Genomic DNA, 23,916 nt, shown 5'->3' on the forward strand with positions numbered 1-23,916 from the left:
TGTCTCAGATCTCGGAAGAATAAGAAAGTAGATGATAAGATAATCTGATTTCTGACAGCTACTGCATGGATCACCTTAGGAAATAATTCCATGTTAGTGTGCTCGAGGAACCACCTCTTGGGGCATCGAGTCTTCTTCCCGAGAGTGCCGAGGCCTTTTCCCTGTTCGTCCTGGAGAGATGGCAATGATTCTGGATACTTTCGTTTCGAGATACGTCAACGATGTGGCAGCTTTCGTGGAGGGAGAGATATGCAAAGTGCTGGGCGTGAAGAAGGAGATCAAGGCGCTGCAGGAGACGCTGGAGACGATCAGATGTTTCCTCCAGGATGCCGAGAAGAAGAGCCGCAGCGGGGATCCCGTCATGGAGCTCTGGGTGAGGAAGCTGAAGGAAGTCATGTACGACGCCGACGACGTCATCGATCTGTGCGTGATGGAAGGGGGAAAGCCCTTGGAGGTTCGGGCGTCGGCATCAGCCTCAGGGGTGGTAAGCCTTCCTTTCAGCTTCGTCTCTTCCTGCTTTCGGTGTACCAAATACCGCCATGAGATCGCAGGCCAAATCGAAGCAATCAATGATAGGCTGAAACGAATAGCGGCAGATAACTCCATCCTTCGAAATCTACAGCCCGCAAGCCAACAACTCCACCCTAAAAAACCACCTCCACCACGTGAGACGTCTCCCTTGGAAGTTGAGGAGGACATTGTGGGGGAACAAATCGAAGAAGCTGCCGACGATCTAATCAATCGCATGTTGGAGAACACCGAAGCAAAGTGTCGTGTTTTTGGGATTGTTGGAATGGGTGGAATCGGGAAAACTACTCTGGCAAGTAAAATATATAATGATGGAAGGATCAAAGAAAACTTTCCTATCCAAAAGTGGTTGTATATCTCAAAGGATTATACGGAGATCAAGTTACTCAGAGAGTTAATTCGGTGTGCAGGAGATGAAACCAAAGCAAAATCTTTTGAAGGAGAAAGCAGAGCAGAATTGGAACCCAAACTTGCTTCGCTCCTTACTGAAAATTTATTTCTCGTGTTGGACGACGTGTGGAGTCCAAATGTATGGACTGATTTCCTGAGGAAACCACTAAGTAAAGGAAAAGGTAGCCTCACGATCTTAGTTACCACTCGAATCGAAACAGTGTTAAGTGGTATGAAAGCCAGCTATATGCACCATGCTGAGAAAATGGATGATAACAGCGGGTGGATGTTGCTTGGGAAGACGGTATTCGAAGCTGGGGAGGAGGATGACATGTGTAGGTTGGAGGAAGTAGGTAGGAAAATTGTTAGAAAATGTGATGGACTTCCTCTTGCTATCAAAGCTATTGCAGGGGTTCTAATTTCCAAGGACAGGAGCACAGCGGAGTGGGAACAGGTCCTCGAGAATGACGCATGGAGTAGGAACCGGCAGATCGACGAAGAAGTTCCAAGAGCTTTGCACTTGAGCTATGAGGATCTACCATCTCATCTGAAACAATGCTTTCTTTATTGCTCGTTCTTCGTGTGGGAGTTTTTTCATTACAATGATATTATTCGGTTTTGGGTAGCAGAAGGCCTTATCGTAGAAGCAGGAGGTAGGCTGATGGAAGATGTAGCCGAGGAGTACTATTGGGACCTAGTTTCGAAGAATCTTCTACAAGTGGATCCATCGTATATAAACAGGAGCATGTTTTGTATCCATGACCATTTACGAGCGCTCGCTACATACTTGATGAAAGAAGAAGGATTTTCGATTACAGTTGGTCAAAGATTAGATATAAAAGCCAACACGAAGATTCGTCGATTGTCGATATCTAACATGGGAATAAAATTAGTACTGCCGGATCACATCATAGAAGAGAAATGTTTGAGAACTTTGTTGGTCAGAGACTCCCACCCAACCATCACAATTGAGGATAGCGTACTCGAAGGATTATCAAATTTACGAGTATTGGATCTTTGCGAGACATCAATCGAAAGAATTCCAAATTGCATCGGAGATCTATTGCACCTAAGATACCTAGATCTTGATAGAACAAAGATTCATGAGATACCAAAATCAATAGGGCGCCTTGTAAACCTTCAAACTTTGAATATCTCAGGATGTAAACACTTGTACAAGCTTCCCATGACCATCACGAGGCTATACAATCTAAGGAGTCTTCGTGTTGAAGACACTCCTCTGACTCATGTACCGAAGGGAATCGGAAAATTGATAAATATTAACAACCTCAAAGGATTTGTGGTCGGTCATGATAATCCAACGAACGAGGTGGATGAGGCCGGGTGTGGATTAGAGGAGCTACAACCTCTTTCCAAGCTAAGATATCTAAGCATATACAGGCTAGAGAGGGCAGTAACGGCAGCTTCGGCACTAGCGGAGAAACGTTCTCTTAAGGAACTAATTTTAAGTTGGATGCCACCAGAAGATGGGGAAGATGGAGATGCCACTGACAGAGGTGAGGATAGAAGAGCAACAACATGGAGAAAGGAGGAGCAAATCCAGACGGGAGCCGGGAAGATATGTAATGAACTCTCTCCTCCTTCGAGCCTACGAACTCTTTTCATCGAAAAATTCCCGGGTCGACAATTCCCAAACTGGATGATGTCGTCCTCCCTGGGCGAATCACTCCCTAACCTGGTCCAATTAGATCTTTTGGTGTTCCCATCATGCGCAGAGCTCCCTCCTCTGGGCATGCTGCCCCTGCTGAAATATCTTAAGATCAAAGGAGCCAAAGCGGTCAAAACCATTGGGCCTGAGTTTCTCGGCCACAGTTTCCCAGGAACTTGTGCATTTCCCAAACTTGAGCATTTGCATATCAACGACATGCCCAACTGGGAAGAATGGTCACTATGCGGGGTGGAGGAAGGTGGTCACAGAACACACCTGAAGCTGTTTCCCAATCTAAAGGAATGCTTTCTCCTGGACTGTCCCAAACTGAGAGCTCTTCCGCAAGGCCTATCCCACGCTACCAACTTGAAGGAATTGCACATTTGGAGAGCTCACAACTTGAGAGAAGTCACAAAGCTCCGCTTGAGTAACAAGCTGTATGTCATAGATAACAAGATGCTGAACAGAATATCCGACGTTGCCATGAAGTATCTGGAGGTGGAGGATTGCCCCAATCTAGAGTGCGTGGATAATCTCGACAAGTTGCAGCACGGGGTCCTGATATGTCCGGAACATATGGATCATCTTCCCCAGTGGTTATCCCGCTTAATTGATCAACAGCGCCCTAATTCTGCACAATGGGGCTTCCGCAAACTTGAAGTGCACTGCAACATAGTGCTGCTAAGGAGCTGTCTCGAGGGAAACGAGCATTGGAACATCATCCGACGGATTCCAGATGTCAAATTTCAAACTGATTCAAAAGAATACATGCGATACATCAAGGATCCATACATGTATGACACAAATGTACCTCCAGAATAAGGGCATTGGTCTTCCTTGTAAGTCATTTTCTTGGTTCTATCCAATAACTTAGCTATATATATGTGTGTATATATTCTCTTAATTCTTATGTTGATTTCTTTGCAGGGTCAATGAAAGGTCTTTCCGCCCCGCTTATGCTTCCTTTATATAATATTTTACGAATAAAGGTATTTGATGCAGGGATTTAATGGTTTCATCTTCTTATTATTTATTTATGATAAGTTTTGATTAGCATATGAGTCACGGTATTTGCTGAGCTGTGGGTTGCTTGTATCAGATTATCTTTAAATTTTTCTGAGTGTGCGGTTGAAACATGATGGATCGGTTATTGATTAAATTATATAATTAATCTATTAAGATCACTGTATGTTTAGATTATTTTCTATGTTATTTGGATTGAAATATTGAGAATTCTTACCGAGTTGTTAAATCTATTGTACATCCTATGGGTTGATTTATCATGAATTAGATTATGTGATAATTATGAAATCTAGTTTATTTTGATTCTGTCCTTGCATTCAAAATCTACATAATTATAACGTTGTACTATCCGCTGGATTGGAAGAGCGTTCCACACACCACCTCGTTCATCGTCTACCATGCCGATAATGAATTCAGAAGCCACTTTCTTTGGTCATTGTGGTGTTGGGTTGCAGCAACCCAAAACTTCGTTCTCATACCCACATATGATCATCTTCTTTCTCAGTACATGGCATGGAATGCATTCCATGACCTCGTTTGATGCATTCATATTTTTCCTTCTCATGTAAACGTATTCGGGATCAATATACATATTCGTTCATTGGAAACTAGAAATTAATATGATTTAGCTGGTCTTAGTTACTCTTTGGAACACTTGTAAGCCTTTAACTCTGTTCCATTAGAAGCCTAAAATTAATATGAATCCGCAGCGAAGGTTGGAGGCTATCAGATGTTACGTTCAAGATGTGGAGCGGTAGGAGCACCGCCACCGAGCTACGAGGATTTACCATCTCATCAGAAACAATTTTTTCTTAGTTGTTTCTCCAGGTCTCATCTGAAACAATTTTTTCTTAGTTGTTGTTTCTGCATGAAGGATATTGCTCCGTTTTGGGTGGCTGAAGGCCTTATTGTAGAATGAGGAGGTAAGTAGGTTGATGGAAGATATAGCCGATAGTGCTACGGGTTAGTATTAGTTTGGAGGAACCTTCCGAACCTTCCGCAGGTAGATTCGATATTTTTCGTAACATCTATCATATGTTTGTGACCCTCTAGGCCTAATATCGAGCTGATCATGAGTTATACCTGTCAGAACTCCTTCTGGCTGAATTATTATCTTCATAATAATTCATTCGACTCATCGACTATGGATGTACTAGACCACTACGCCGCAGTCCCCAAATGATACAAGGGAATCCAATTCATTAGACATGTTTGTCCTCAGTTACCGTGTACCTATAGTCCATCATCCATCTAATATCCCAGAGACCGTATGCCGGGCATGATGTTGTCAGACCCATACGGTTTCTACTTGAGTCTCGCTTTAATTAGATTCTCCTAGAGAACTCTTTCTCTCTCCATCCGAATGACCCTGGACAGGGATTTATCTGAGCAAGAACACATGAGATATTTCTCTCATAACATCAGAGTGGATGATCCTCTATCGACACTCAATAGCATTCGTTAGGTTGACTGTCACTCTCGATGACTAGTTGTACTAGATCTTCAACATTCAAACCTATAAGTCCAGTATCAAAAAGTGGAGCACTCATACAGGACATCCTTGGTGTCTTAAGTCTAAGGACCAGATACACCATTGGGACTACGGAATCAATATCTGACAATAAGGCATCATCAACCATCTAGCATTCCATAAGCGGATCAATTAGTGAACTCAATCTCCAATGAGCACTTGTACTATATCCCTAGTGTCCCCACACGAGCAGCTATGAGACCAGCTACATCCATCATATGGACGGGTATACAGCACACCAATCCGTCCGGTTATCTCGATGTCTCTCTCGAGTAACCTATGACCGAAATTATTTAGGATCTGTGTTTAAAGGTGAATCGGTCTTATTATCATGATCTCATCATGATCCGATTCCCATTGCATAGATCTAAGGACATCATAATATATATATATATATATATATATATTACAGTCGATATAAAGTGATAAAATGTCAAAATGTAATAAGCAAAAAGATTGCGTGTCAAGTCACACATGCCATCACTCACGTGATTGGCTTGCTGGGCACATATGACTAGCAATCTCCCACTTGACCCAAAATCAATCATCTATGTGTCTGATCCTCATCAAACCCCCGTGATGCTCAAAGACAATCTGAGATAACGACTTTGTTAGTGGATTGACAATGTTATCTTCGGATGGAACTCTTTCCACTACTACATCTCCTCGGGTCATGATCTCCCTAATAAGCTGGAACATCCTCAAAACACTTCTGATGAGACTCAGGTTCCCTTATTTGAGTAATCGCTTCATAGTTGTTGTAATATAAGGGAATCGACTCCTTGTTGTCTAGTATGACTCCCAGATCTATGATGAACTTCTTCATCCAGACTCCCTCTTTTGTTGTCTCTACTGCTACAATGTACTCCGCCTCTATGGTCGAATCAGTAGTAGTAGCTTGCTTGGAACTCTTCCAGCACACTACTCCTTCATTCAAGGTATACACATACCCCGAATTTAACTTGTTATCATCGACATCAAATTGAAACTCAAGTCTGTGTAGCCTTCAACCTTGAGGCTACTACCACCATATATCAATAAAATATCCTTAGTCCTTCTTAAGTATTTAAGGATACACTTTACTGCTTTTCGGTGCTCTAAGCTTGGATCCGCCTGATACCTGCTCGTGACACTCAAAGCATGCGCTATATCAAGCCTGGTACATAGCATGACATACATGATAGACACTACCACTGAGGCATAGGGTATCCTATCTATGTTCGCTCTTTCTTCAGCAGTCTTTGGGGTCATACTCCGAGAAAGCGATATCACATGTCTTATCCATGTGAGACATCTTTTGAAATTTTTCATGTCAAATCTTTTGACAATGATGTCTATGTACCTAGATTGGGACAAACCAAACTTTCTCTTAGATCTATCTATATAGATTTGAATCCCCAAGATATAGGATGCTTCCCCTAAATCCTTTATGGAGAAGTGTCTAGATAACAAAGTATTTACCGTGGATAGCATTCTTACATCATTCACAATGATCAGGATGTCATCCAAATATAACACCAAAAAGGTGATAGCGCTCCCACTTACCTTTATGTACACATAAGACACATCTTCATTCTTAACGAAGTCATAAGATCTGATTGCCTCATCAAATCTTATGTTCCAACTTCGGAAAGTTTGCTTTAGTCCATAAATGGATCTAAGTAACCGACACACCTTATTTGGGTAGTTCTTGAACACGAATCCCTCATGTTGTATCATATATACCTCCTCATCGAGGTTCCCATTGAGGAATATAGTTTTCACATCCATCTGCCAGATTTCATAATCATGGTGTGCTGCAATAACCAATAGAATTCGGATGGATTTTAATATTGCTATGGGTGAGAAGGTTTCATCATAGTCAACACATTGCCTTTGACGATACCACTTAGCCACTATCCTTGCTTTATCTATCTCTACCTTTCCATATACTTCGATCTTTTTCTTAAAGATCCACTTGCAACCGATGTGTACAATACCCTCGGGTGCATCAACTAGGTTTCAAACCTTATTGGAGTACATGGAATCCATCTCAGAATTCATAGCTCCTTGCTACTTCCTAGAGTCTATACTCATAATGACTTCCTCGTAGGTCTGAGGATCAATATCCTCAACATACTCTCCTCTAATATATCCCACATATCTCTCAAGAGGATGAGATACTCTGGCAGACCTACGTAAAGTTGGAACTTGTGTGTTAGGTACCTGAACAGACTCGGGCTGTAGAGTGGTGCTTGAGCTAGGTTCTCCAACCTCTCTTAACTTTATCATGCTACCACTATCTCTGCCAAGAATGTGTTCCTTCTTAAAGAACATCGCTCTCTTAGCTATAAAGACCTTTTGGTCCTCGAGATGATAGAAATATTACCCACAAGTTTCCTTGGGGTATCCCACGAACTTGCACTGCTCCGTCTTTGATTCCAACTTATCGGGGTTATGTCTTTTAACGTGGGTAGGACAGCCCCAAATCTTAACAACCTTAAGATCGAGCTTCTTCCCTTTCCATATCTCATATGGTGTAGACACTACTAACTTAGTTGGAACTCTGTTCAGAAGGTAAGCTGCGGCCTCTAGGGCAAATCCCCAGAATGAGATATGTAGGTCAACGAAACTCATCATGGATTATACTATGTCTAACAGCGTATGATTCCTCCTTTCAGATACACCATTGAGTTGAGGTGTATAAGGAGGTGTCCAAGAATCTCTTGGTCCTTGAGGAAATGGGTAAACTCTGTACTTAAGTACTCACATCCTCGATTTGATCGAAGAGTCTTGATACTCTTTCTAATCTGGTTTTCCACTTCATTCTTATGCTCTCTAAATTTCTCAAAGGCCTTGGATTTATACTTATTAAGTACACATGTCCATACCTTAAGAAATCATTAGTAAAGGTAATGAAGCAGGAGTAACCACCAATGACATGAGTTGACATGGGTTCACATACATTATTATGTATGAGTTCTAATAGCTCAGTGGCTCTTTCTCCAATTTCACAAAATGGAGAGTTGGTTAGTTTTCCACGAAGGCAATGCTCACAAGTTGTATATGACTCATAGTCAAATAGATCTAGATATCCATCCTATAGCAACTTTTAAATCCTTCCTTCATGGATGTGACCTAGCCTACAATGCCACAGGTATGCATTGTTCACCTCATCTCGTTTTCTCTTGGACACACTTACATTCATGATATATGAAGCAATGTCTAGTATAAATAAACCTTAATGCAATATTCCTCTCGCCAATCTCCTCGGCTTTGCCAGAATCTATAATAAATTACAGATATGATAAGTAATACTAGTATCCAATACCAATGCACTATCATAAAAATCTGACAATTGGAGATTGATCATGAATGTAATTGAAGCATCTATAAGCTTTTGTTTCACCCTCTTTATAAGGTACTCTTTGTAGTTCCTCTTCCAGTGCCCATCTTTGCCATAGTGGAAGCACTGGTCTTTGTCCTTTGTTAGGTCTTTCTTAGTAATATTTGCTTTACCTTGCCTGCCCTTGCCCTTCTTAAGGGACTTTTCTACTTTCCTTTTCTTTTCGGTCTCACTAGTGTAGAGAATTAGTTTCTCCTTTTTAATAGTGCTCTCTGCGTCCCTCAACATATGGAGGAGCTCTGGGAGAGTCACCTCAAGCTTGTTCATGTTAAAATTTTTTATGAACTATGAAAAGGAATATGATAGGGACTGAAGCACAAGATCCACACATAAGTTATCATCTAGGACCATTCCTAGACCTGTGAGTTTCTCTATCCACTCAATCATTTTTAGGATATGGTTCTAAACCAATGTCCTCTTAGTCATCCTAGTACGGAAGAGGTTCTTGATTATCTCATATTCCTTATTCCTCAAACAGTTTATGGATATATAAGAGAATGGATCTAGTATCCATCTTTTCAGATTGTCTTTGTAACTTAGGAGTCATAGAGCCCAACATGTAATATTGAGCAAAAGCGAAGTCATTAATATACTTCACATAGCGAGCGATCTCATCCTCAGTTGCCCATTCCTCGGGCATAGGCATTATTGTATCAAGCACGTACACGATTTTCTCTACCGTGAGAACAATTCTCAAGTTACGGAGCCAATCCGTATAAGTTGGACCAGTGAGGCGGTTGACATCAAGTATGTCATGTAAGGGATTTGAATGCGATATTTTCTAAAATAAAGATGCAGCAAAAATGAATAACATGCAGATTTTATAAAAAATAAATAATCATGATATGAACTTCTATCTTAATATGCTCCCACTATTTTACTTGCGAGTCACGTGACACCCTCAGCACGTGAAACGAAAGTCTTCGACAGACTTCTAGTGGGGATCAGGATCCAATTAGTGTCTTAGTGTAACATCGAGAGACTCGACCAATCACACTAAACTCAAAAGACATGCAACTCTTGCCAATCATAACTCCTTGTGATTCCCGTCCTATTCGGCCTCCAAATCACCAGTCTCGAGGGATTCAATTAACCATGTTCGGTTAAGTCAACACTATCATTACAAGATGAGTCTGATTCGATGATATACCCTCGAGGGACTCGACCAAGCATACTATGTCCTTAGGTCACCGGTGACATCTCTATGTTGTAGGCAAAATAGTGAATCGCGATATAAGTGAGCCTTGAGGGACTCAACTAACTCAACATACATCGGGAATCGGTCCCTAACTATAATGATGGAAGACCACGTGGGTCAATCTAATAGCCTCACATTTACCGACTTAATATTATCGAAAGAAGGGTTTCTATGATTTGATCTCCTAATATGACATGTCACAAATATACATATTTAAAAGATATCTACATCGTATACAAATATATATACATATTTAGTAGGTATATAATCAATCACACCAAATGATCATGGACCACAACCTAATGTGATCAGGCCCGAGCTAGTAGGCCTAATCACTCACATCAAGATCTATGTGCGCAGCGGTGCATCTTCATACCTTGTGATCGTTCATCTCATCCTCATCGGTTCCGTCGACATCTTGATGCATCTCTATACATCGTAATCGTCCGTTTCGTAGGTCCCGCTATCGCTTTCATGCTCTCGCTATACCTCCTGATGTGATTACAACTTAATCATAGGCACGCAAGCCTGACAATAAACAAGAAATAAAATGGAGGCTCGCAAGCTCCAATAATAATAATCACAAGTACACACATCACACGGTCCATGATCACCCGTCCATACATTATAAGAATTAATGTATTGGAACTACTTCAAGGTGAGGTTGACAATGAACTTATTGGAACAAGATCCATCGATTGATTCTATAGAGTGGTTAGTTTTGCTCGAATATGAATTTGTGTTTTACTCTTTTTGGATTGTATGAATTAACCAATTAAGATGTATTTTTTAGACTTTTCATCAAGCTTAAGATGATTTTGTAAATTTACCAAAGCATAAGCAATATAATCAAAACTTTTAGATGGCTTATACTTGCTTTATACCGTACCAAGTCTTAGAAGGAGTTCGATTCATAAGAACATTTGTTGGTGAACAATTCAATAAATAAACTACTATTGCAACTACTTTTGTATTTGGAAGATGCTTTCCATTAAGCAAACTTTTTACTATTTCAATAATAGTTTAATTCTTACATTTAGCTATACCATTTTGCTTCGGTATATATGATACTATCAACATTTTACGAATACTATTTAAAAGAAAAAAAATTAAACTCATTAGATAAAAATTTATCACTTTAATCTATTTGAGGTGTCTTTATGTATTTATCACTTTGCCTTTCTATAAGTGCATTAAATTTTTAAATATTATCATATGTTTTATATTTTAATTTCAGAAAATATACCCAAATTATACAGTTGTAATCATTAGTAAATAATAAAAAATATCAACTTCCACCAAATGATTTTGTATCCATAGGTCCACATAAGTCATAATGAATTAATTCAAGATAATTAGATGCTCTCCATACATTTTCAATAGAAAATTATTTTTTATTTTATGTGTCATAAATACATCCTTCACATAGACTAAGTGTATAAATTTTGGGTAATACAAAAATCATTTCTTATTAATTTAACAACCTTAAACCCTTAATATTAAGGTGTCTATATCTTAAATACCATAAATTAGATTCATTCTTTTGAGTTGCAATAAGAGCATGCTTTTCAATATTTGAAACATCAAATGAAAATATCTTATTTTACGTCATGCAAATATTTATTGTAATTAAACTAGAAATTTTATCTTTAATAGTGCATGAACCATCATCAAATATAACTGAATATCCATCATCTATCAATTATCCAACATTTAACAAGTTATGTGATAAACTAGGAATAAAGAAAACATTATCAAAGTATTTTACCTTCCCTTAATTTATTTTTATCTTCATTGTTCCTTTCCCTACCGCTTGGATTTGTATGTTATCTCCAAACCTAACTTTAAACTTGTGAGTTTCATCAATATTTCTAAACATTGATCTTATGCTTAATATATGATTAGAACGTCCATTATCCAAAAATCAAATATTATTTGAGATATCATGAAATTATGAATGAGTCATAAATAACTTACTACTTTCTTCATTTTCCTCTACATAGTTTGCTTACTTTTATCTTTTCCTATGGCCAAACATTTTATAATAGTGATATTGAATTTCACTCTTATAATTTTTTTATAATAATTTGTTTACTTTTTTTCATCATGCTTATTAAAGTGTCCTCTTCCTCTACCACATCCTCTTCCTGTTGATTTTTTTGTCTTTTTTTTAAAGTAGAAGACTGTCTCTTAGCCTGAAATATTTTTTTTTTTTACCTTTTTCAAGTGACCTTGCTTCATGTGCTTGTAAGGAACCTATTAGTTTATTAAATGAAAATATAGATAAATCTTTTGACTTTTCAATTACGACGGTAATAATATGATCAAATTTTGGAGTTGAACTTTTTAGAACCTTTCCAACAATTATATGATCATGAAGATATTCACCGTAAGATTTCATTTGACTAATAATTTCAGTTACTCGAGAAAGAAAATCTTATACTCATTCATTGCTTTTTATGAATAAAATTTTAAATTCACAATGAAGGGTTTGAAGTTTTACCGTAATCACTCTCAATAAGCATTAAAATTCATTTTGAAGAATCAACCGAGCTTACTTTGAGATTATTATTGTTGTAATTCTTGAGAAGATTGTCTTATGTACAATTTGTTGAATGAAAAATAATATCTTTGAGTCCTTTGTATTCTTCCTCAATCTGGTTTCTTCATTTGGATTTGCATATGCATTCTCTATTAAGTTCCAAAGATCATAAGACTTAAATAGAGTCTTCATCTTGATACTCCAAAATTTAAAATATTTATCCTAAAAAATAAAAATAATAGGTTGAGACATGAAATTATTATTGAAAGTCATAATGCCTAGTTCAGATTGAAACTTAGCTCATATCATAAATATTGAGGATGAAGGAGCAAGGAAATAAAAATAGAATACTATGATGTAATTAAAAGAAAATACTTTCAATCAAAAAATTGAAAGTAGTATTAAATAAGAGATAAGACTAAAAATACTTACAAGATATTTTTACATGTACACTATCTTGCTTCATAAACTATAGTCATATTTATAAGACTTGATAATAACTACTTTACTCTCATTATGTCACCAATGGTCAAATTAAACATAGGAACTACCCTTATAACGTTTAGATCATGAGCCACTTGGGTAGAATATGACTATATTTACCTAAAATATAATAACTATCTATAAATCAATTCTTAAAACTATAAGATCTTACCATTAACAAATTCTTAGGTCGGAGACTCCCCGACTAAATGGTGTCACACTCCCTAAGCCAATCATTTGCAAACCTGAAATACTTGAACCAACCTACCTACCTCCTTAAGGTATCGCTTTTTGCTTGCTGAATTTCTCCTTCTTATGCTATGCCGTAAACCAATTACACGTTAGCATTCAGGCCAATAGAACTCCAACTCCGTTAGCACGACGGCAAAGAACTCCTCGCTTGTTCCCTCACTTGTCCTATTATTTTTCTTTTCCGCCCGTCTTTAGGGCCCAGCTAAACCTTTCTCTTTGCGCCTGTAGCTTTGAGAATGAAAGAAATAAGTAGCATATGACATAAAGTTAAGAGTGCAAAACACTTATGACCGTAGGCTCTAAGCTCCAAAACATATTACTGCTTGTGAGAGACCTTTGCTTGTTCGAATGTCCGCAAAAGAACAGAGGCACCCAATCGCCCTTGCTTATAGACAGAAGTTATCTGTTGCTTGTTTGAATGTCGGAACAGTTCTCTATTGCTTATAGACTTCAAGAATGTCGGCATATTTCCCTTGCTTGTTCTACGGATTCATGGCTTCTTTTAGGGTACTAGCCTAGCTTCCTTGCTTGTTCTGCGGACTCATAGCTAAGTAGTAGCAGTTTTTTTAGTTGCTTGTTCTGCTGACTCATAGCTTTTTTTTCTTAGTACTAGCAGCGTTACTAACTCAGATAGGCACAGTTAGGCCAGTAAAGTAATCAAAGAGTATGCACCTAACCTAATATAATGGAGGAAAGTAACAACACCTCACTCCACTCTGAAACTAAGGGCGAACTTGAAAGAAATCATTGAATCTAGACGAAACTCCCTTCTTTCTGCCTTAACCATAGGTTACTCAACTATCTAAGAGACTTTAGATTTTAACTATACTTTCTTCCCATTGCATATTCTTGTTCTGTTCAGTTGCTTCTTGTTCTTTCGTCGATGCCCGTTAGCTTATGGTGTTCGGGTGAGGTGCTAATGTTGACTTTCAAGCTTTTTTCAAATATAAACAATCTTATAGCATCTCTTTCTTTTTACTCCTTACTAACTTAACTTTAAGAACGACTGGTGCAACAGTTGGCTCATTCGTCCTTGATTGTTCCATTACTCTCAACTCACTATTTATTGCTGTCCAACGCATAATTCATAACTCAATTCTGCCTTTGACCTTTATTAACGTAGGGTACATAACTCTCCAACTCACCGTTTGCTTTAGCGCCCAACCCTTGAACTTGGCTTTGCTCCCTACTTCTTTTCGCTTGTAGCTCGTTGTAGTAAAGTAGGGTTCTAGTTGTTGGGTCTAACCCATATGTGGGCTTGGACAATTGGGCTTATTGAGCCCAAACAACCCATATGTGGGCTTGGACAATTGGACTTATTGAGCCCAAATTAAAAAGATAGGGTTTAGTGCAACGTGCAGGGGGGCAGCGTGCGGGGGTGCACAGTGAGCGTGCAGCGAGCGACGACACACAGAGAAAAGAAGAGAGAGAGAAATAGAGAGAGAAAGTAAGGTTTTGGAGTTTTCTGCTTGACGATCGGTGGCAAAACGTTCTCAGTTTTGACCCAAATTTTATGTGGAGAATCCTTGCAGCAAACTCTACAATCCTGCTATATCCACTTTTTGAGACCTAAAATTCTCTTACGAGGAGATCTATGATCTTGATGTTATTGTGATCCTCTGATTATTCTAGAGAAGATCGATTGTAAACCTGTTATCATTACTATTGATAGTGGAAGTTTGAGGTGGACTACGGTCCTGTGGTTTTTCCCATATTGGATTTTTCACGTTAAAAAGATTTGGTCTCACTGTGTGATATTTTCATTTGGATATCAAGTTAGTATTTTTTATGAGGAACCCGTTTTGATACACAAAGAGGGAAAAGAATATTCCGCTTTAACAGGTTTTTCCCAACAAGTGGTATCAGAGCATTAGGTTATTTGGTGCTAGTTTTTTCTTGTGTGATTGAAATGGAGCAGTCAGATGGTATGATTAAATTGAACTCATCAAATTATTCCACTTGGAGGCGTCTGATGGAAGATTTGATTTATTGCAAAGATTTGTATAAGCCCATCAAGGTTAAAGATAAACCTTATACTATGGATGATGAAGAATGGGAAGTTCAACATAGAAAAGCTATTGCCTATATTAGAATAGTAAGATCTATCACTTGATTCTGCGGAGTGTCTGCTGGAATCTGTATTTGTGTTTCACCTTTATTGGTCTCTCAATTCCAACTTGCCCTTTCATCAAACATAACATTTTTTGTTAATAATAACTTTGTCACTATCAGGGTTATATAATCGATATACTTTCGATTGTAAAGAATAACTAATTAAAATATATTTCTCTAATTTTTCATCAAGCTTATGATGATTTTGTGAATTCACTAAAGCATAAGCAATACAACCAAAAATTCTTAGGTGTCTAATACCTAGTTTCATACTATACCAAGTCTCAAAAGGAGTTCGATTCATAACAGCCTTTATTGGTGAAATATTCAACAAATAAACTGCTATTGCAATTGCTTCTGCCCAAAACTGATTTGGAAGATGTTTTCCTTTAAGCAAACTTCTTGCCATTTCAACGACAGTCCGATTCTTATGTTCAACATATGTCAATTCTCTATTAATACCATTTTCTTCACAAAAAAAATTAAACTCATCAGATAAAAATTCACCACCTCTATCCGTCCGAAGTATTTTTATATATCTACTACTTTGTCCTTCTATAAGTGCCTTAAACTTTCAAAAATTATCAAATGTTTCAGATTTCAATTTCAAAAAATATACCCAACTCATGCGATTATAATCATCCGTAAATAATAAAAAATATTGATTTTCACCAAATGATTTTGTATTCATAGGTCCACATAAGTTAGCATGAATTAATTCAAGACAATTAGATGCTCTCCATGCTTTTCTAATAGGAAATGGTTTTTTACTTTGTTTCCCATAAATACATCCTTCACATAAGTGTATTAATCTTGGAGAATCCGAAAACCATTCCTTTTTTACTTAACAACCTTAAACCTTTAATGTTAAGGTGTCCATATCTTAAATGTCATAAACTAGACTCATTCTTTTGAGTTGTGATAAGTGCATGCCTTTCAATATTTGACACATCAAGTGGAAACATCTTGTTTTGTGTCATGCAAACATTTACTATAATCAAACCAGATTTTTTATCTCTAATAGTGCATGAACCATTATTAAATATTACTGAATATCCATCATCTACTAATTGTCCAACACTCAATAAGTTATGTGATAAAGTAGGAACAAAAAAAACATTATCAAGGTATTTTACCTTTCCTTGATTTGTCTTCACCTCAATTGTTCCTTTCCCTTCCACTTGGATTTGCTTGTTATCTCAAGTCTAACATTCAACTTGTGAGTCTCATCAATATCTTTAAATATTGATTTTATGCCTGACATATAATTAGAACATCCACTATCTAAAAACCAAATATCATTTGAGATATTATGAACTTGTAAATGAGTCATAAACAACTTACTATTTTCTTCATTTTTCTCCACATAGCTTGCTTGCTTTTCTCTTTTCCAGCCATCTGCCTTTGATCAAACTTTTTACAATAGTGACATTGAATTCCAATCTTGTAATTTTTTTTATCATAATTTGATTGCCCTTATTCATCAAAGTGTCCTCTTCCTCTTCCATTTCCTCTACCATGAAATCATCCTCTGCCACGTCCTCTTCCTACTGATTTTGTCTTCTTTTGAAGTAGAAGACTCCTCCTTAACCTGAAATGCTTTTTCTTCACTTTTTTCAAGTGATTGTTCAACCTTACTTCATGTGCTGGCAAAGAACCCATTAATTCATCAAATAAATAAGTAGATAAATCTTTTGATTCCTCAATTGCGGCAACAACATGATCAAATTTCAGAGTTAAACTTCTCAAAACTTTTGCAACAATTATATGATCAGGAAGATGTTCACCATAAGATTTCATTTGACTAACAATTTCAGTCACTCGAGAAAGGAAATCTTGCATCGATTCATTGTTTTTCATGAACAAAATTTCAAACTCACGACGGAGGGTTTGAAGTTTTACTGTAATCACCCTTGATGAGTCTTGAAATTCATTTTGAAGTATCAACCAAGCTTGCTTTGAGATTATCGCTGCTGTAATTCTTAAGAAGATCGTCTCATCTACAGTTTGTTGAATGAAGAACAATACCTTTGAGTCCTTCTTTCTATTCTCCCTCAGCCTGATTTCGTCATCTGGATTTGCATATCCATTCTCTATTAAGTCCCAAAGATCTTGAGACTTGAATAGAGTCTTCATCTTGATACTCCAAAATTCATAGCTTTTGCCCGAGAAGATGGGGATAAGGGGTTGAGACATGGAATTGCCGTTAAAAGCCATAATGCCCAGTTCATATTGAAACTAGGCTCTGATACCACAAATGTTAGGGATGGAGGAGCAAGAAAAAAACAGAATACTACGATACGAGTAAAAAGAATCTTTTCGACTCAAGAAAACTGATGTAGTATTAAAAACAGGAGAATTGATAAGAACACTTACAAGATACCAAATGCACACAGACTCTCTATCTTTCTCTACCTCTATCTTTCTCTACTTCTGCTTCATAAACTACGGTCCTATTTATAGGACCTAGTGACAACCACCCTATAACTACTAAATCATGAGGTAGTTATTGAAACCACCTTATAACTACTAGATTATGATTGAAATGATTATTAAAATCATCATGTAACCACTAGATCATGATAACAATCTAGATAGATAACTAGGAATCAAATGTGAACAGGAATCACCTCACCACACTGTCACTGATCCTAAAGGCAAACAGCTGCAAGTTTGAAACGGAACGAAGATTACCATTGTTGGAGGGCTGCCCTTTAGCCTGAGGTAAATTACAACTTTGTATTCTTCTTCCCTGTTTTCTTTTGGTTCTCTTATCTACGTATATATAATTTCAGGGTTTGTGTTGACATTTTACGTCGTTTTCTTCTTTGCAGGATATCAACTACATGACTTTGTACGATTTCTATCAAGAAATGATACTTGTGATCCCTCGTTCTTCGATGCAGGTCTTTTGAGAGTTGGGAGTATGTTGTATCGTGAGGCTACTACGGTAAGAGATGGCCTTCGATTAGCTAAACAAGATGTGCTCAAACTAATTCATTCAGAGGTTCTAATTAAGGTGTTACACAAGATAATTTTTACTCTCTGGGCAGTACAAAATATATTTGAAGATATTTGGCACATTCAGTATTGTTTTGATTCCTACATAATCTCTCATGTATACAAAGAGTGGAATAAGGCTGCTAATTAGTTCACTAGATATGTTAGGCTAATCAAATCTGTATTTTTTTGAAGAGGGAACTGACCCTCTCAGCCCAATTGTTTTTCTGTGCGTGAACTACCACTTCCCCGTGCGAAACATCCGAGTCTTGTTTCCGAGAGTGCGGAGAGATTTCCCTTGTTTGAGAGATGGCAATGGTCCTGGATTCATTTGTTTCAAGATACATTGAAGAAGTGACAGGCTTTGTTGAGGGAGAGATGTGCAAAGTGCTGGGCGTGAAGAAGGAGATCAAGACGCTACAGGAGAAGCTGGAGACGATCAAATGTTACCTCGAAAGTGCAGAGCGGAAAAGCCGTGGGGATCCCGTCATCGAGGACTGGGTGAGGAAGCTGAAAGCCGTCATGTACGATGCCGAAGACATCATCGATCTGTGCATGATGGAAGGTGGCAAACTGTTGGAGGCTCGGGGATCAGCATCGGCTTCGGGGGTAAGCTTCGGTTTCAGCTTTGTTTCTTGCTTTCGGTGTACCAAATACCGCCATGAGATTGCGGGTGAAATCGAAGCCATTTATGGTAGACTGAAACAAATAGCTGAGGATACCTCCATCCTATATAATCTACAGTCTTCTGGTAGTCACCAACCCCAACCCGAAAAACCAATTGTGCTTGAGATGACTTCTTTGGAAGTCGAGGAGGCAATCGTAGGGGGACAAATCGAAGTAGATGCCGATACTCTAATCAATGCCATGCTAGAGGACACCAAACAAAAATGTCGTATTTTTGGGATTGTTGGAATGGGCGGAATCGGGAAGTCCACTCTGGCACGTAAAATATACAATGATGAAAGGATCAGAGTCAATTATCCCATTCAGATATGGTTGTATATCTCTAAGAATTATTCGGAGACGAAGTTACTCGGAGAGTTAATTCGGTGCGCAGCTAACAAATCTGAAGGACGTGAAGCCAAATCAGAATCGTTCGAGGGACAAAGCAGATCAGAATTGGAACCCAAACTTGCCTCTCTCCTCACCAAAAATTTATTTGTCGTGTTGGATGATGTCTGGAGTACAAATTTATGGAACGATTTCCTCAGGAAACCACTAAGTAAAGCAGTAGGTAGCAGCACGATCTTAGTCACCACGAGGAATGAAACTGTGTTAAATGGTATGAGAGCCAGCTATACCCACTCGGTTGAGAAAATGGATGACAATAGTGGCTGGATGTTGCTTCGAAATTTGGTATTTCGAGCTGGGGAGGAGGATGACGAGCGTATGTTGGAAGAAGTAGGCATGGAAATTGTTAGAAAATGTGATGGCCTTCCCCTTGCTATCAAAGCTATTGCAGGGCTTCTTGTTTCTAATGACAAAAGCATAGGGAAGTGGAAAGAAGTCCTCGAAAGTGATGCGTGGAATATGAACCAGATCGACGATGAAGTACCAGCGGCTTTGAATTTGAGCTATGTGGATTTACCATCTCATCTGAAACAATGTTTTCTGTATTGTTCTTTGCTCACCCAGAAAAGTGATTCGTATTACAAGGAAATTATTCGGTTATGGGTAGCCGAAGGCCTTATCGCAGAACGAGGAAATAGGCTGTTGGAAGATATAGGAGAGGAATACTACCATGAATTAGTTTGCAGGAATCTTCTACAAGTGTACCCAGGTACCTTAGGCAGGGAACACTTCTTTATGCATGACCACTTTCGATCTCTGGGTGCATATTTAATGAAGGACGAAGGAAAACTAATTAGACATGGTCAAAGATTAAATCTAAAAGCCAATGCAAAGATCCGTCGGTTGTCAGTGTCTAAAATGGGGAATAAATTGGAACTGCCAGATCAAATTATGGAAGACAAGTGTTTAAGAACCTTAATTCTCATTTATTCCCCTCGAACCAAGATAATCGAGGATAATGTACTTAGAAAGTTATCACATCTTCGAGTGTTGGTTCTGTCTGGTACATCAATTAAGAGACTTCCAGATTGTATCGGAGATCTGTTGCAGTTGAGGTATATAGATTTGGATGAGACAAATATTTATGAGATACCAGAATCTATAGGACGCCTTGCAAACCTCCAAACTCTGAACCTCTATAATTGCGCACATTTGCACAGACTTCCTAACGCGATCACCAGACTGCACAGTCTACGATGTCTTGATATTGAAAATGTTCCTCTGACTCATGTACCCAAGGGAATCGGAAAACTGATGGATCTTAATCATCTCGAAGGATTTGTGATCGGCCACAATGATCCAACGAACGAGTTGCATGAGGAGGGATGTGACCTAGAGGAGCTGCAAGCTCTTTCTAAGCTCAGATGTCTGAGAATATATGGGCTAGAGAGGGCAGTAACAGGGGTCTCGGTACTTGCGGACAAAACTCTTCTCAAGGAGCTGACTTTATGTTGGATGCCTCCAAAAGAAGATGACGATGATGAGGAAGACGATGGTGATGGTGATGGAGATGATAGCAACTGTGAGAAAGATGATGATGATGAGGAGGAGGAGGAAGAAAATAAGGAGGATAACAGAGATAAGGATGAGGGCCAAGAAGTGACATGGAATGAGAAGGAATTCCAAGCAGTTGAGAAGGTATGCGATGAACTCTCTCCCCCATCCAGCCTGCAAGATCTTACCATTCGACGATTCCCCGGTCGGCAACTCCCGTGCTGGTTGATGTCAACCTCACTAGACAAATCCTTCCCTAATCTGGCATATTTGAGGTTTTGGGACCTAAAATCATGCACGGAACTGCCTCCTCTAGGCATGTTGCCCCTTCTGAAACATCTTGACATCACCGGCGGTGAAGCCATCAAAACCATTGGGCCTGAGTTTCTGGGCCGCAAGTTCCCTGGAGCTTCCGCATTTCCAAAACTTGAACATTTGGAGTTTGACGAAATGCCCAACTGGGAAGAATGGTCAGTATGGAGGATGGAAGAAAATGGTCAGGGACCGCACCTCAAGCTCTTTCCTAATCTGAAGATATGCAAGATCATAGAGTGTCCGAAACTGAGAGCTCTTCCAGAAGGCCTATCCCATGCTACCAAGTTGAAGGAATTGTATCTTGATAGTACTCAAGACTTGAGAGAAATCACAAACCTCCGGTTGAATTACAAGCTCGAGGTCAAAGATAACACGATGTTGAATAGAATATCCAACCTTTCCATGAAGTATCTGAAGGTGGAAGATTGTCCGAATCTGGAGTACGTGGAGAATCTCGACAGGTTGCAACAGCTGGTCCTGATATGTCCACGACAAATGAAGCAACTTCCGCAGTGGCTATCAACCCTAATTCAACAGCGCCAAAGCATTCCTTCCGCTCAGTGGAGCTTCAGAAAACTGGAACTGCAATGCAACATCGTGCTGCTGAAGAGCTGTCTCGAGGGCAACGAGAATTGGCATATCATTCAACAGATTCCAGATGTCATAATTCAAACCTATTCCAGGAAAAAGTATATTCGATATAGCAGGCATCCACCCATGTACGATGCAAAAGTATGATGAATTCGTCGTTCCGGTAAGTTCATTTTCCATTTTCTTTTCTATCTATCCCATGACTGTATATACATATATGTGTATTTGTTTTCATGTACGTTTTCTCCTTTCGTACAGGATCAATAAAAGGCCTCTGCCTGGTTATTCTACTTATAGATATCTTGTGAATAAAGAAGCTATTTGGAGCAGGGATTCGATGATGTCGTCCTACTATCAAGACTGTATGCTTGTTTGTTTCCTTCTACGTTACTTATTTGTGTATTTGCACCTACGCAATAATTTATCTTTCCAAAAGAATTTAGAACAAATGATGTGGTCATGTAAATAGTATGAAGGCGTTGTCCGTAGGCAGTATAGGTCAGCACGAAGATGTTGTCACTGATCCATATACGGAGATGGCACAGGGAGATGATTGACAAGAACCTACGGGCAAATTTACATGGCTCATCGTACGTACATTATTCTTCCCTTTTCTGTTGTTGGTTGCTTTTAGCTGCTTATATTTTTAGGGTTTATTACTACATAAAGTTCTCGATGTTTCTCTCCTTCAAATGCTTCCTTTGGCAGGTCATAAAAGACTGAATCCATAGCTAGGTTCTCCTTCAACGTGAAGGCTGCTGCATCCTCTTCGAGGCTAAAAACGAATCCAAAAGACATCTACTCGGTCATTGCGGCTACAACTTCTCAGCATTCTTCACTTTCCGTTCTTCCATCTTTGTGGAGCCTCCCGGACATATATGGGGAGTTATTTGCATGCATGAAGACTTTAGCAGAACGGTGCGAGAGAGCCCGTGTGTACACACAAGATGGAGCTACATTGGATGTTGCATGACCTCTAGTTTGATGTGTGTTCAGATTGTTCCTTGTCATATTTGATCAGAATAATATATTTTATTAGAAGCTTTTGCATCGTCGCCTCTTACGACTGTCGTTGACAGGTTCGAGAGAATGAGTACTGCTTGTACGAGTTTGTGTCCATTGTGTAACAACACTCTATTTATTGGGTTGGTATTATTATTTTTCTTTTAATAGCGGCTGACACGAAGGTTTTGGTCTCACTTCCTTCTCCTCAGTTGAGTAAAGGTGATCTAAAAGGTAATGATGGTATATTAGAAGAAGAAAAAAAAATCCGAAACCAGAAATACAGAAATCACAGAAAAAAATGAATATTTTTTTTATAAAATCTTATTTTAATGAACATAACTGTTGATTGCGGGGGCATAGTGCTTATGGATGTTCGATAACCTACGCTCAATAAACTTAGGCGCATGCTATATGCTTCAGCAGTACAGTTTTGTAATCCTCTCCCAGATTCTGTGGATTCATCGGCAGGATGCCAACTTTTGCTAGTTGTTTCCAATATTTCGTCATGGGATTTCTCCTTGAGCTGCTGGTTATACATAGTTGTTTCACAGATTCTTTGAATCGACTCCTTGGTAGATTTTTCCAACTCAGCCAGCGTGTTCAGGGAGCTCTTTTCTGAGACTTCATCATCCGATGGCCTGTGCAAGAATAGTCAACAAAAGGATGCTGTAATAGTTGCTAGTGAGTGTCAATTAGATAGATGTTACTCGACTCGTAGCGGTACGTTTCTCGTGGTCAAAGCTATCATGCAACCATATTGAATCATTCGCATATTGAAGCTGACACTCACATCATCTCTCATGTGGGCCTCGAGAGGAAGATTTATTTATTGTTTATATTTAATATATATAATTTTTTAAAAGATAAATGTTGAAAATAATATTTGATTTCAAAATCAAATGATAAAGTATTAAAATGATATGTTTAATAATTTAATTATAAGTTTTTTTTATGTTACATCAAAAGATGATTGTTTAGCTTTGTCTTTGGCTATGAATTATTGGTTCGGATGAGTGGTGACATCAGCCCATGTTGAATCATTCCATATAAAAGCTAACACTCACATTATTTGATGTGGGCCGAAGATAAAAAATTATTTATTATTTATATTTAATATATATATTTTAAAATAAATGATGAAGCTAGGATTTAAATTCATAATCTTATGCTAAACTATTAAAGTGATATATTTAATAACTTTGATTCCAAGTTTTTCAAAGCTACATCAAAAGATGGTTTAGTTTTATCTTTATGATTTTTTCCTTTAAAATTCTTTTATATCATGTGTGTATTGGACCATCAATCCATATTAATCTATGGCTAT

General features: G+C 38.4%; 3 protein-coding genes across 4 annotated transcripts; all 3 read left to right on the forward strand.

Moving 5' to 3' along the window:
* Positions 1 to 3,782, forward strand: LOC135624497 (putative disease resistance protein RGA4). The gene is made up of 2 exons (XM_065128176.1): positions 1 to 3,426; positions 3,515 to 3,782. Exon 1 carries the CDS (start codon positions 179 to 181, stop codon positions 3,407 to 3,409), a length of 3,231 nt encoding a protein of 1,076 aa, XP_064984248.1. The 5' UTR covers positions 1 to 178; the 3' UTR covers positions 3,410 to 3,426; positions 3,515 to 3,782.
* A 14,640-nt stretch (positions 3,783 to 18,422) lies between these two features.
* LOC135625666 (putative disease resistance protein RGA3) lies at positions 18,423 to 18,829 on the forward strand. The gene is made up of 2 exons (XM_065130751.1): positions 18,423 to 18,722; positions 18,812 to 18,829. The coding sequence occupies exons 1-2, from the start codon at positions 18,423 to 18,425 to the stop codon at positions 18,827 to 18,829; spliced, it is 318 nt and encodes a 105-aa protein (XP_064986823.1).
* LOC104000496 (putative disease resistance RPP13-like protein 1) lies at positions 18,763 to 22,751 on the forward strand. Of its 2 annotated transcripts, none has more exons than XM_065128177.1 (3): positions 18,763 to 21,750; positions 21,846 to 22,177; positions 22,257 to 22,751. In XM_065128177.1, the coding sequence occupies exon 1, from the start codon at positions 18,906 to 18,908 to the stop codon at positions 21,732 to 21,734; it is 2,829 nt and encodes a 942-aa protein (XP_064984249.1). In that variant the 5' UTR covers positions 18,763 to 18,905; the 3' UTR covers positions 21,735 to 21,750; positions 21,846 to 22,177; positions 22,257 to 22,751. The 2 variants fall into 2 exon arrangements, with proteins under 2 accessions (XP_064984249.1, XP_064984250.1); XM_065128178.1 differs by having other exon boundaries at positions 22,296 to 22,751.
* The last annotated feature ends 1,165 nt before the right edge of the window (positions 22,752 to 23,916 follow it).

The sequence above is a fragment of the Musa acuminata genome, chromosome BXJ2-10, assembly GCF_036884655.1.
Source record: "Musa acuminata AAA Group cultivar baxijiao chromosome BXJ2-10, Cavendish_Baxijiao_AAA, whole genome shotgun sequence".
NCBI lineage: Eukaryota > Viridiplantae > Streptophyta > Magnoliopsida > Zingiberales > Musaceae > Musa > Musa acuminata.

Excerpts from the sequence above, each read along its gene's own strand:
- LOC135624497 (XM_065128176.1), top strand. The coding sequence starts at position 179 with ATGGCAATGATTCTGGATACTTTCGTTTCGAGATACGTCAACGATGTG.
- LOC135625666 (XM_065130751.1), top strand. The coding sequence starts at position 18,423 with ATGGCAATGGTCCTGGATTCATTTGTTTCAAGATACATTGAAGAAGTG.
- LOC104000496 (XM_065128177.1), top strand. The coding sequence starts at position 18,906 with ATGACTTCTTTGGAAGTCGAGGAGGCAATCGTAGGGGGACAAATCGAA.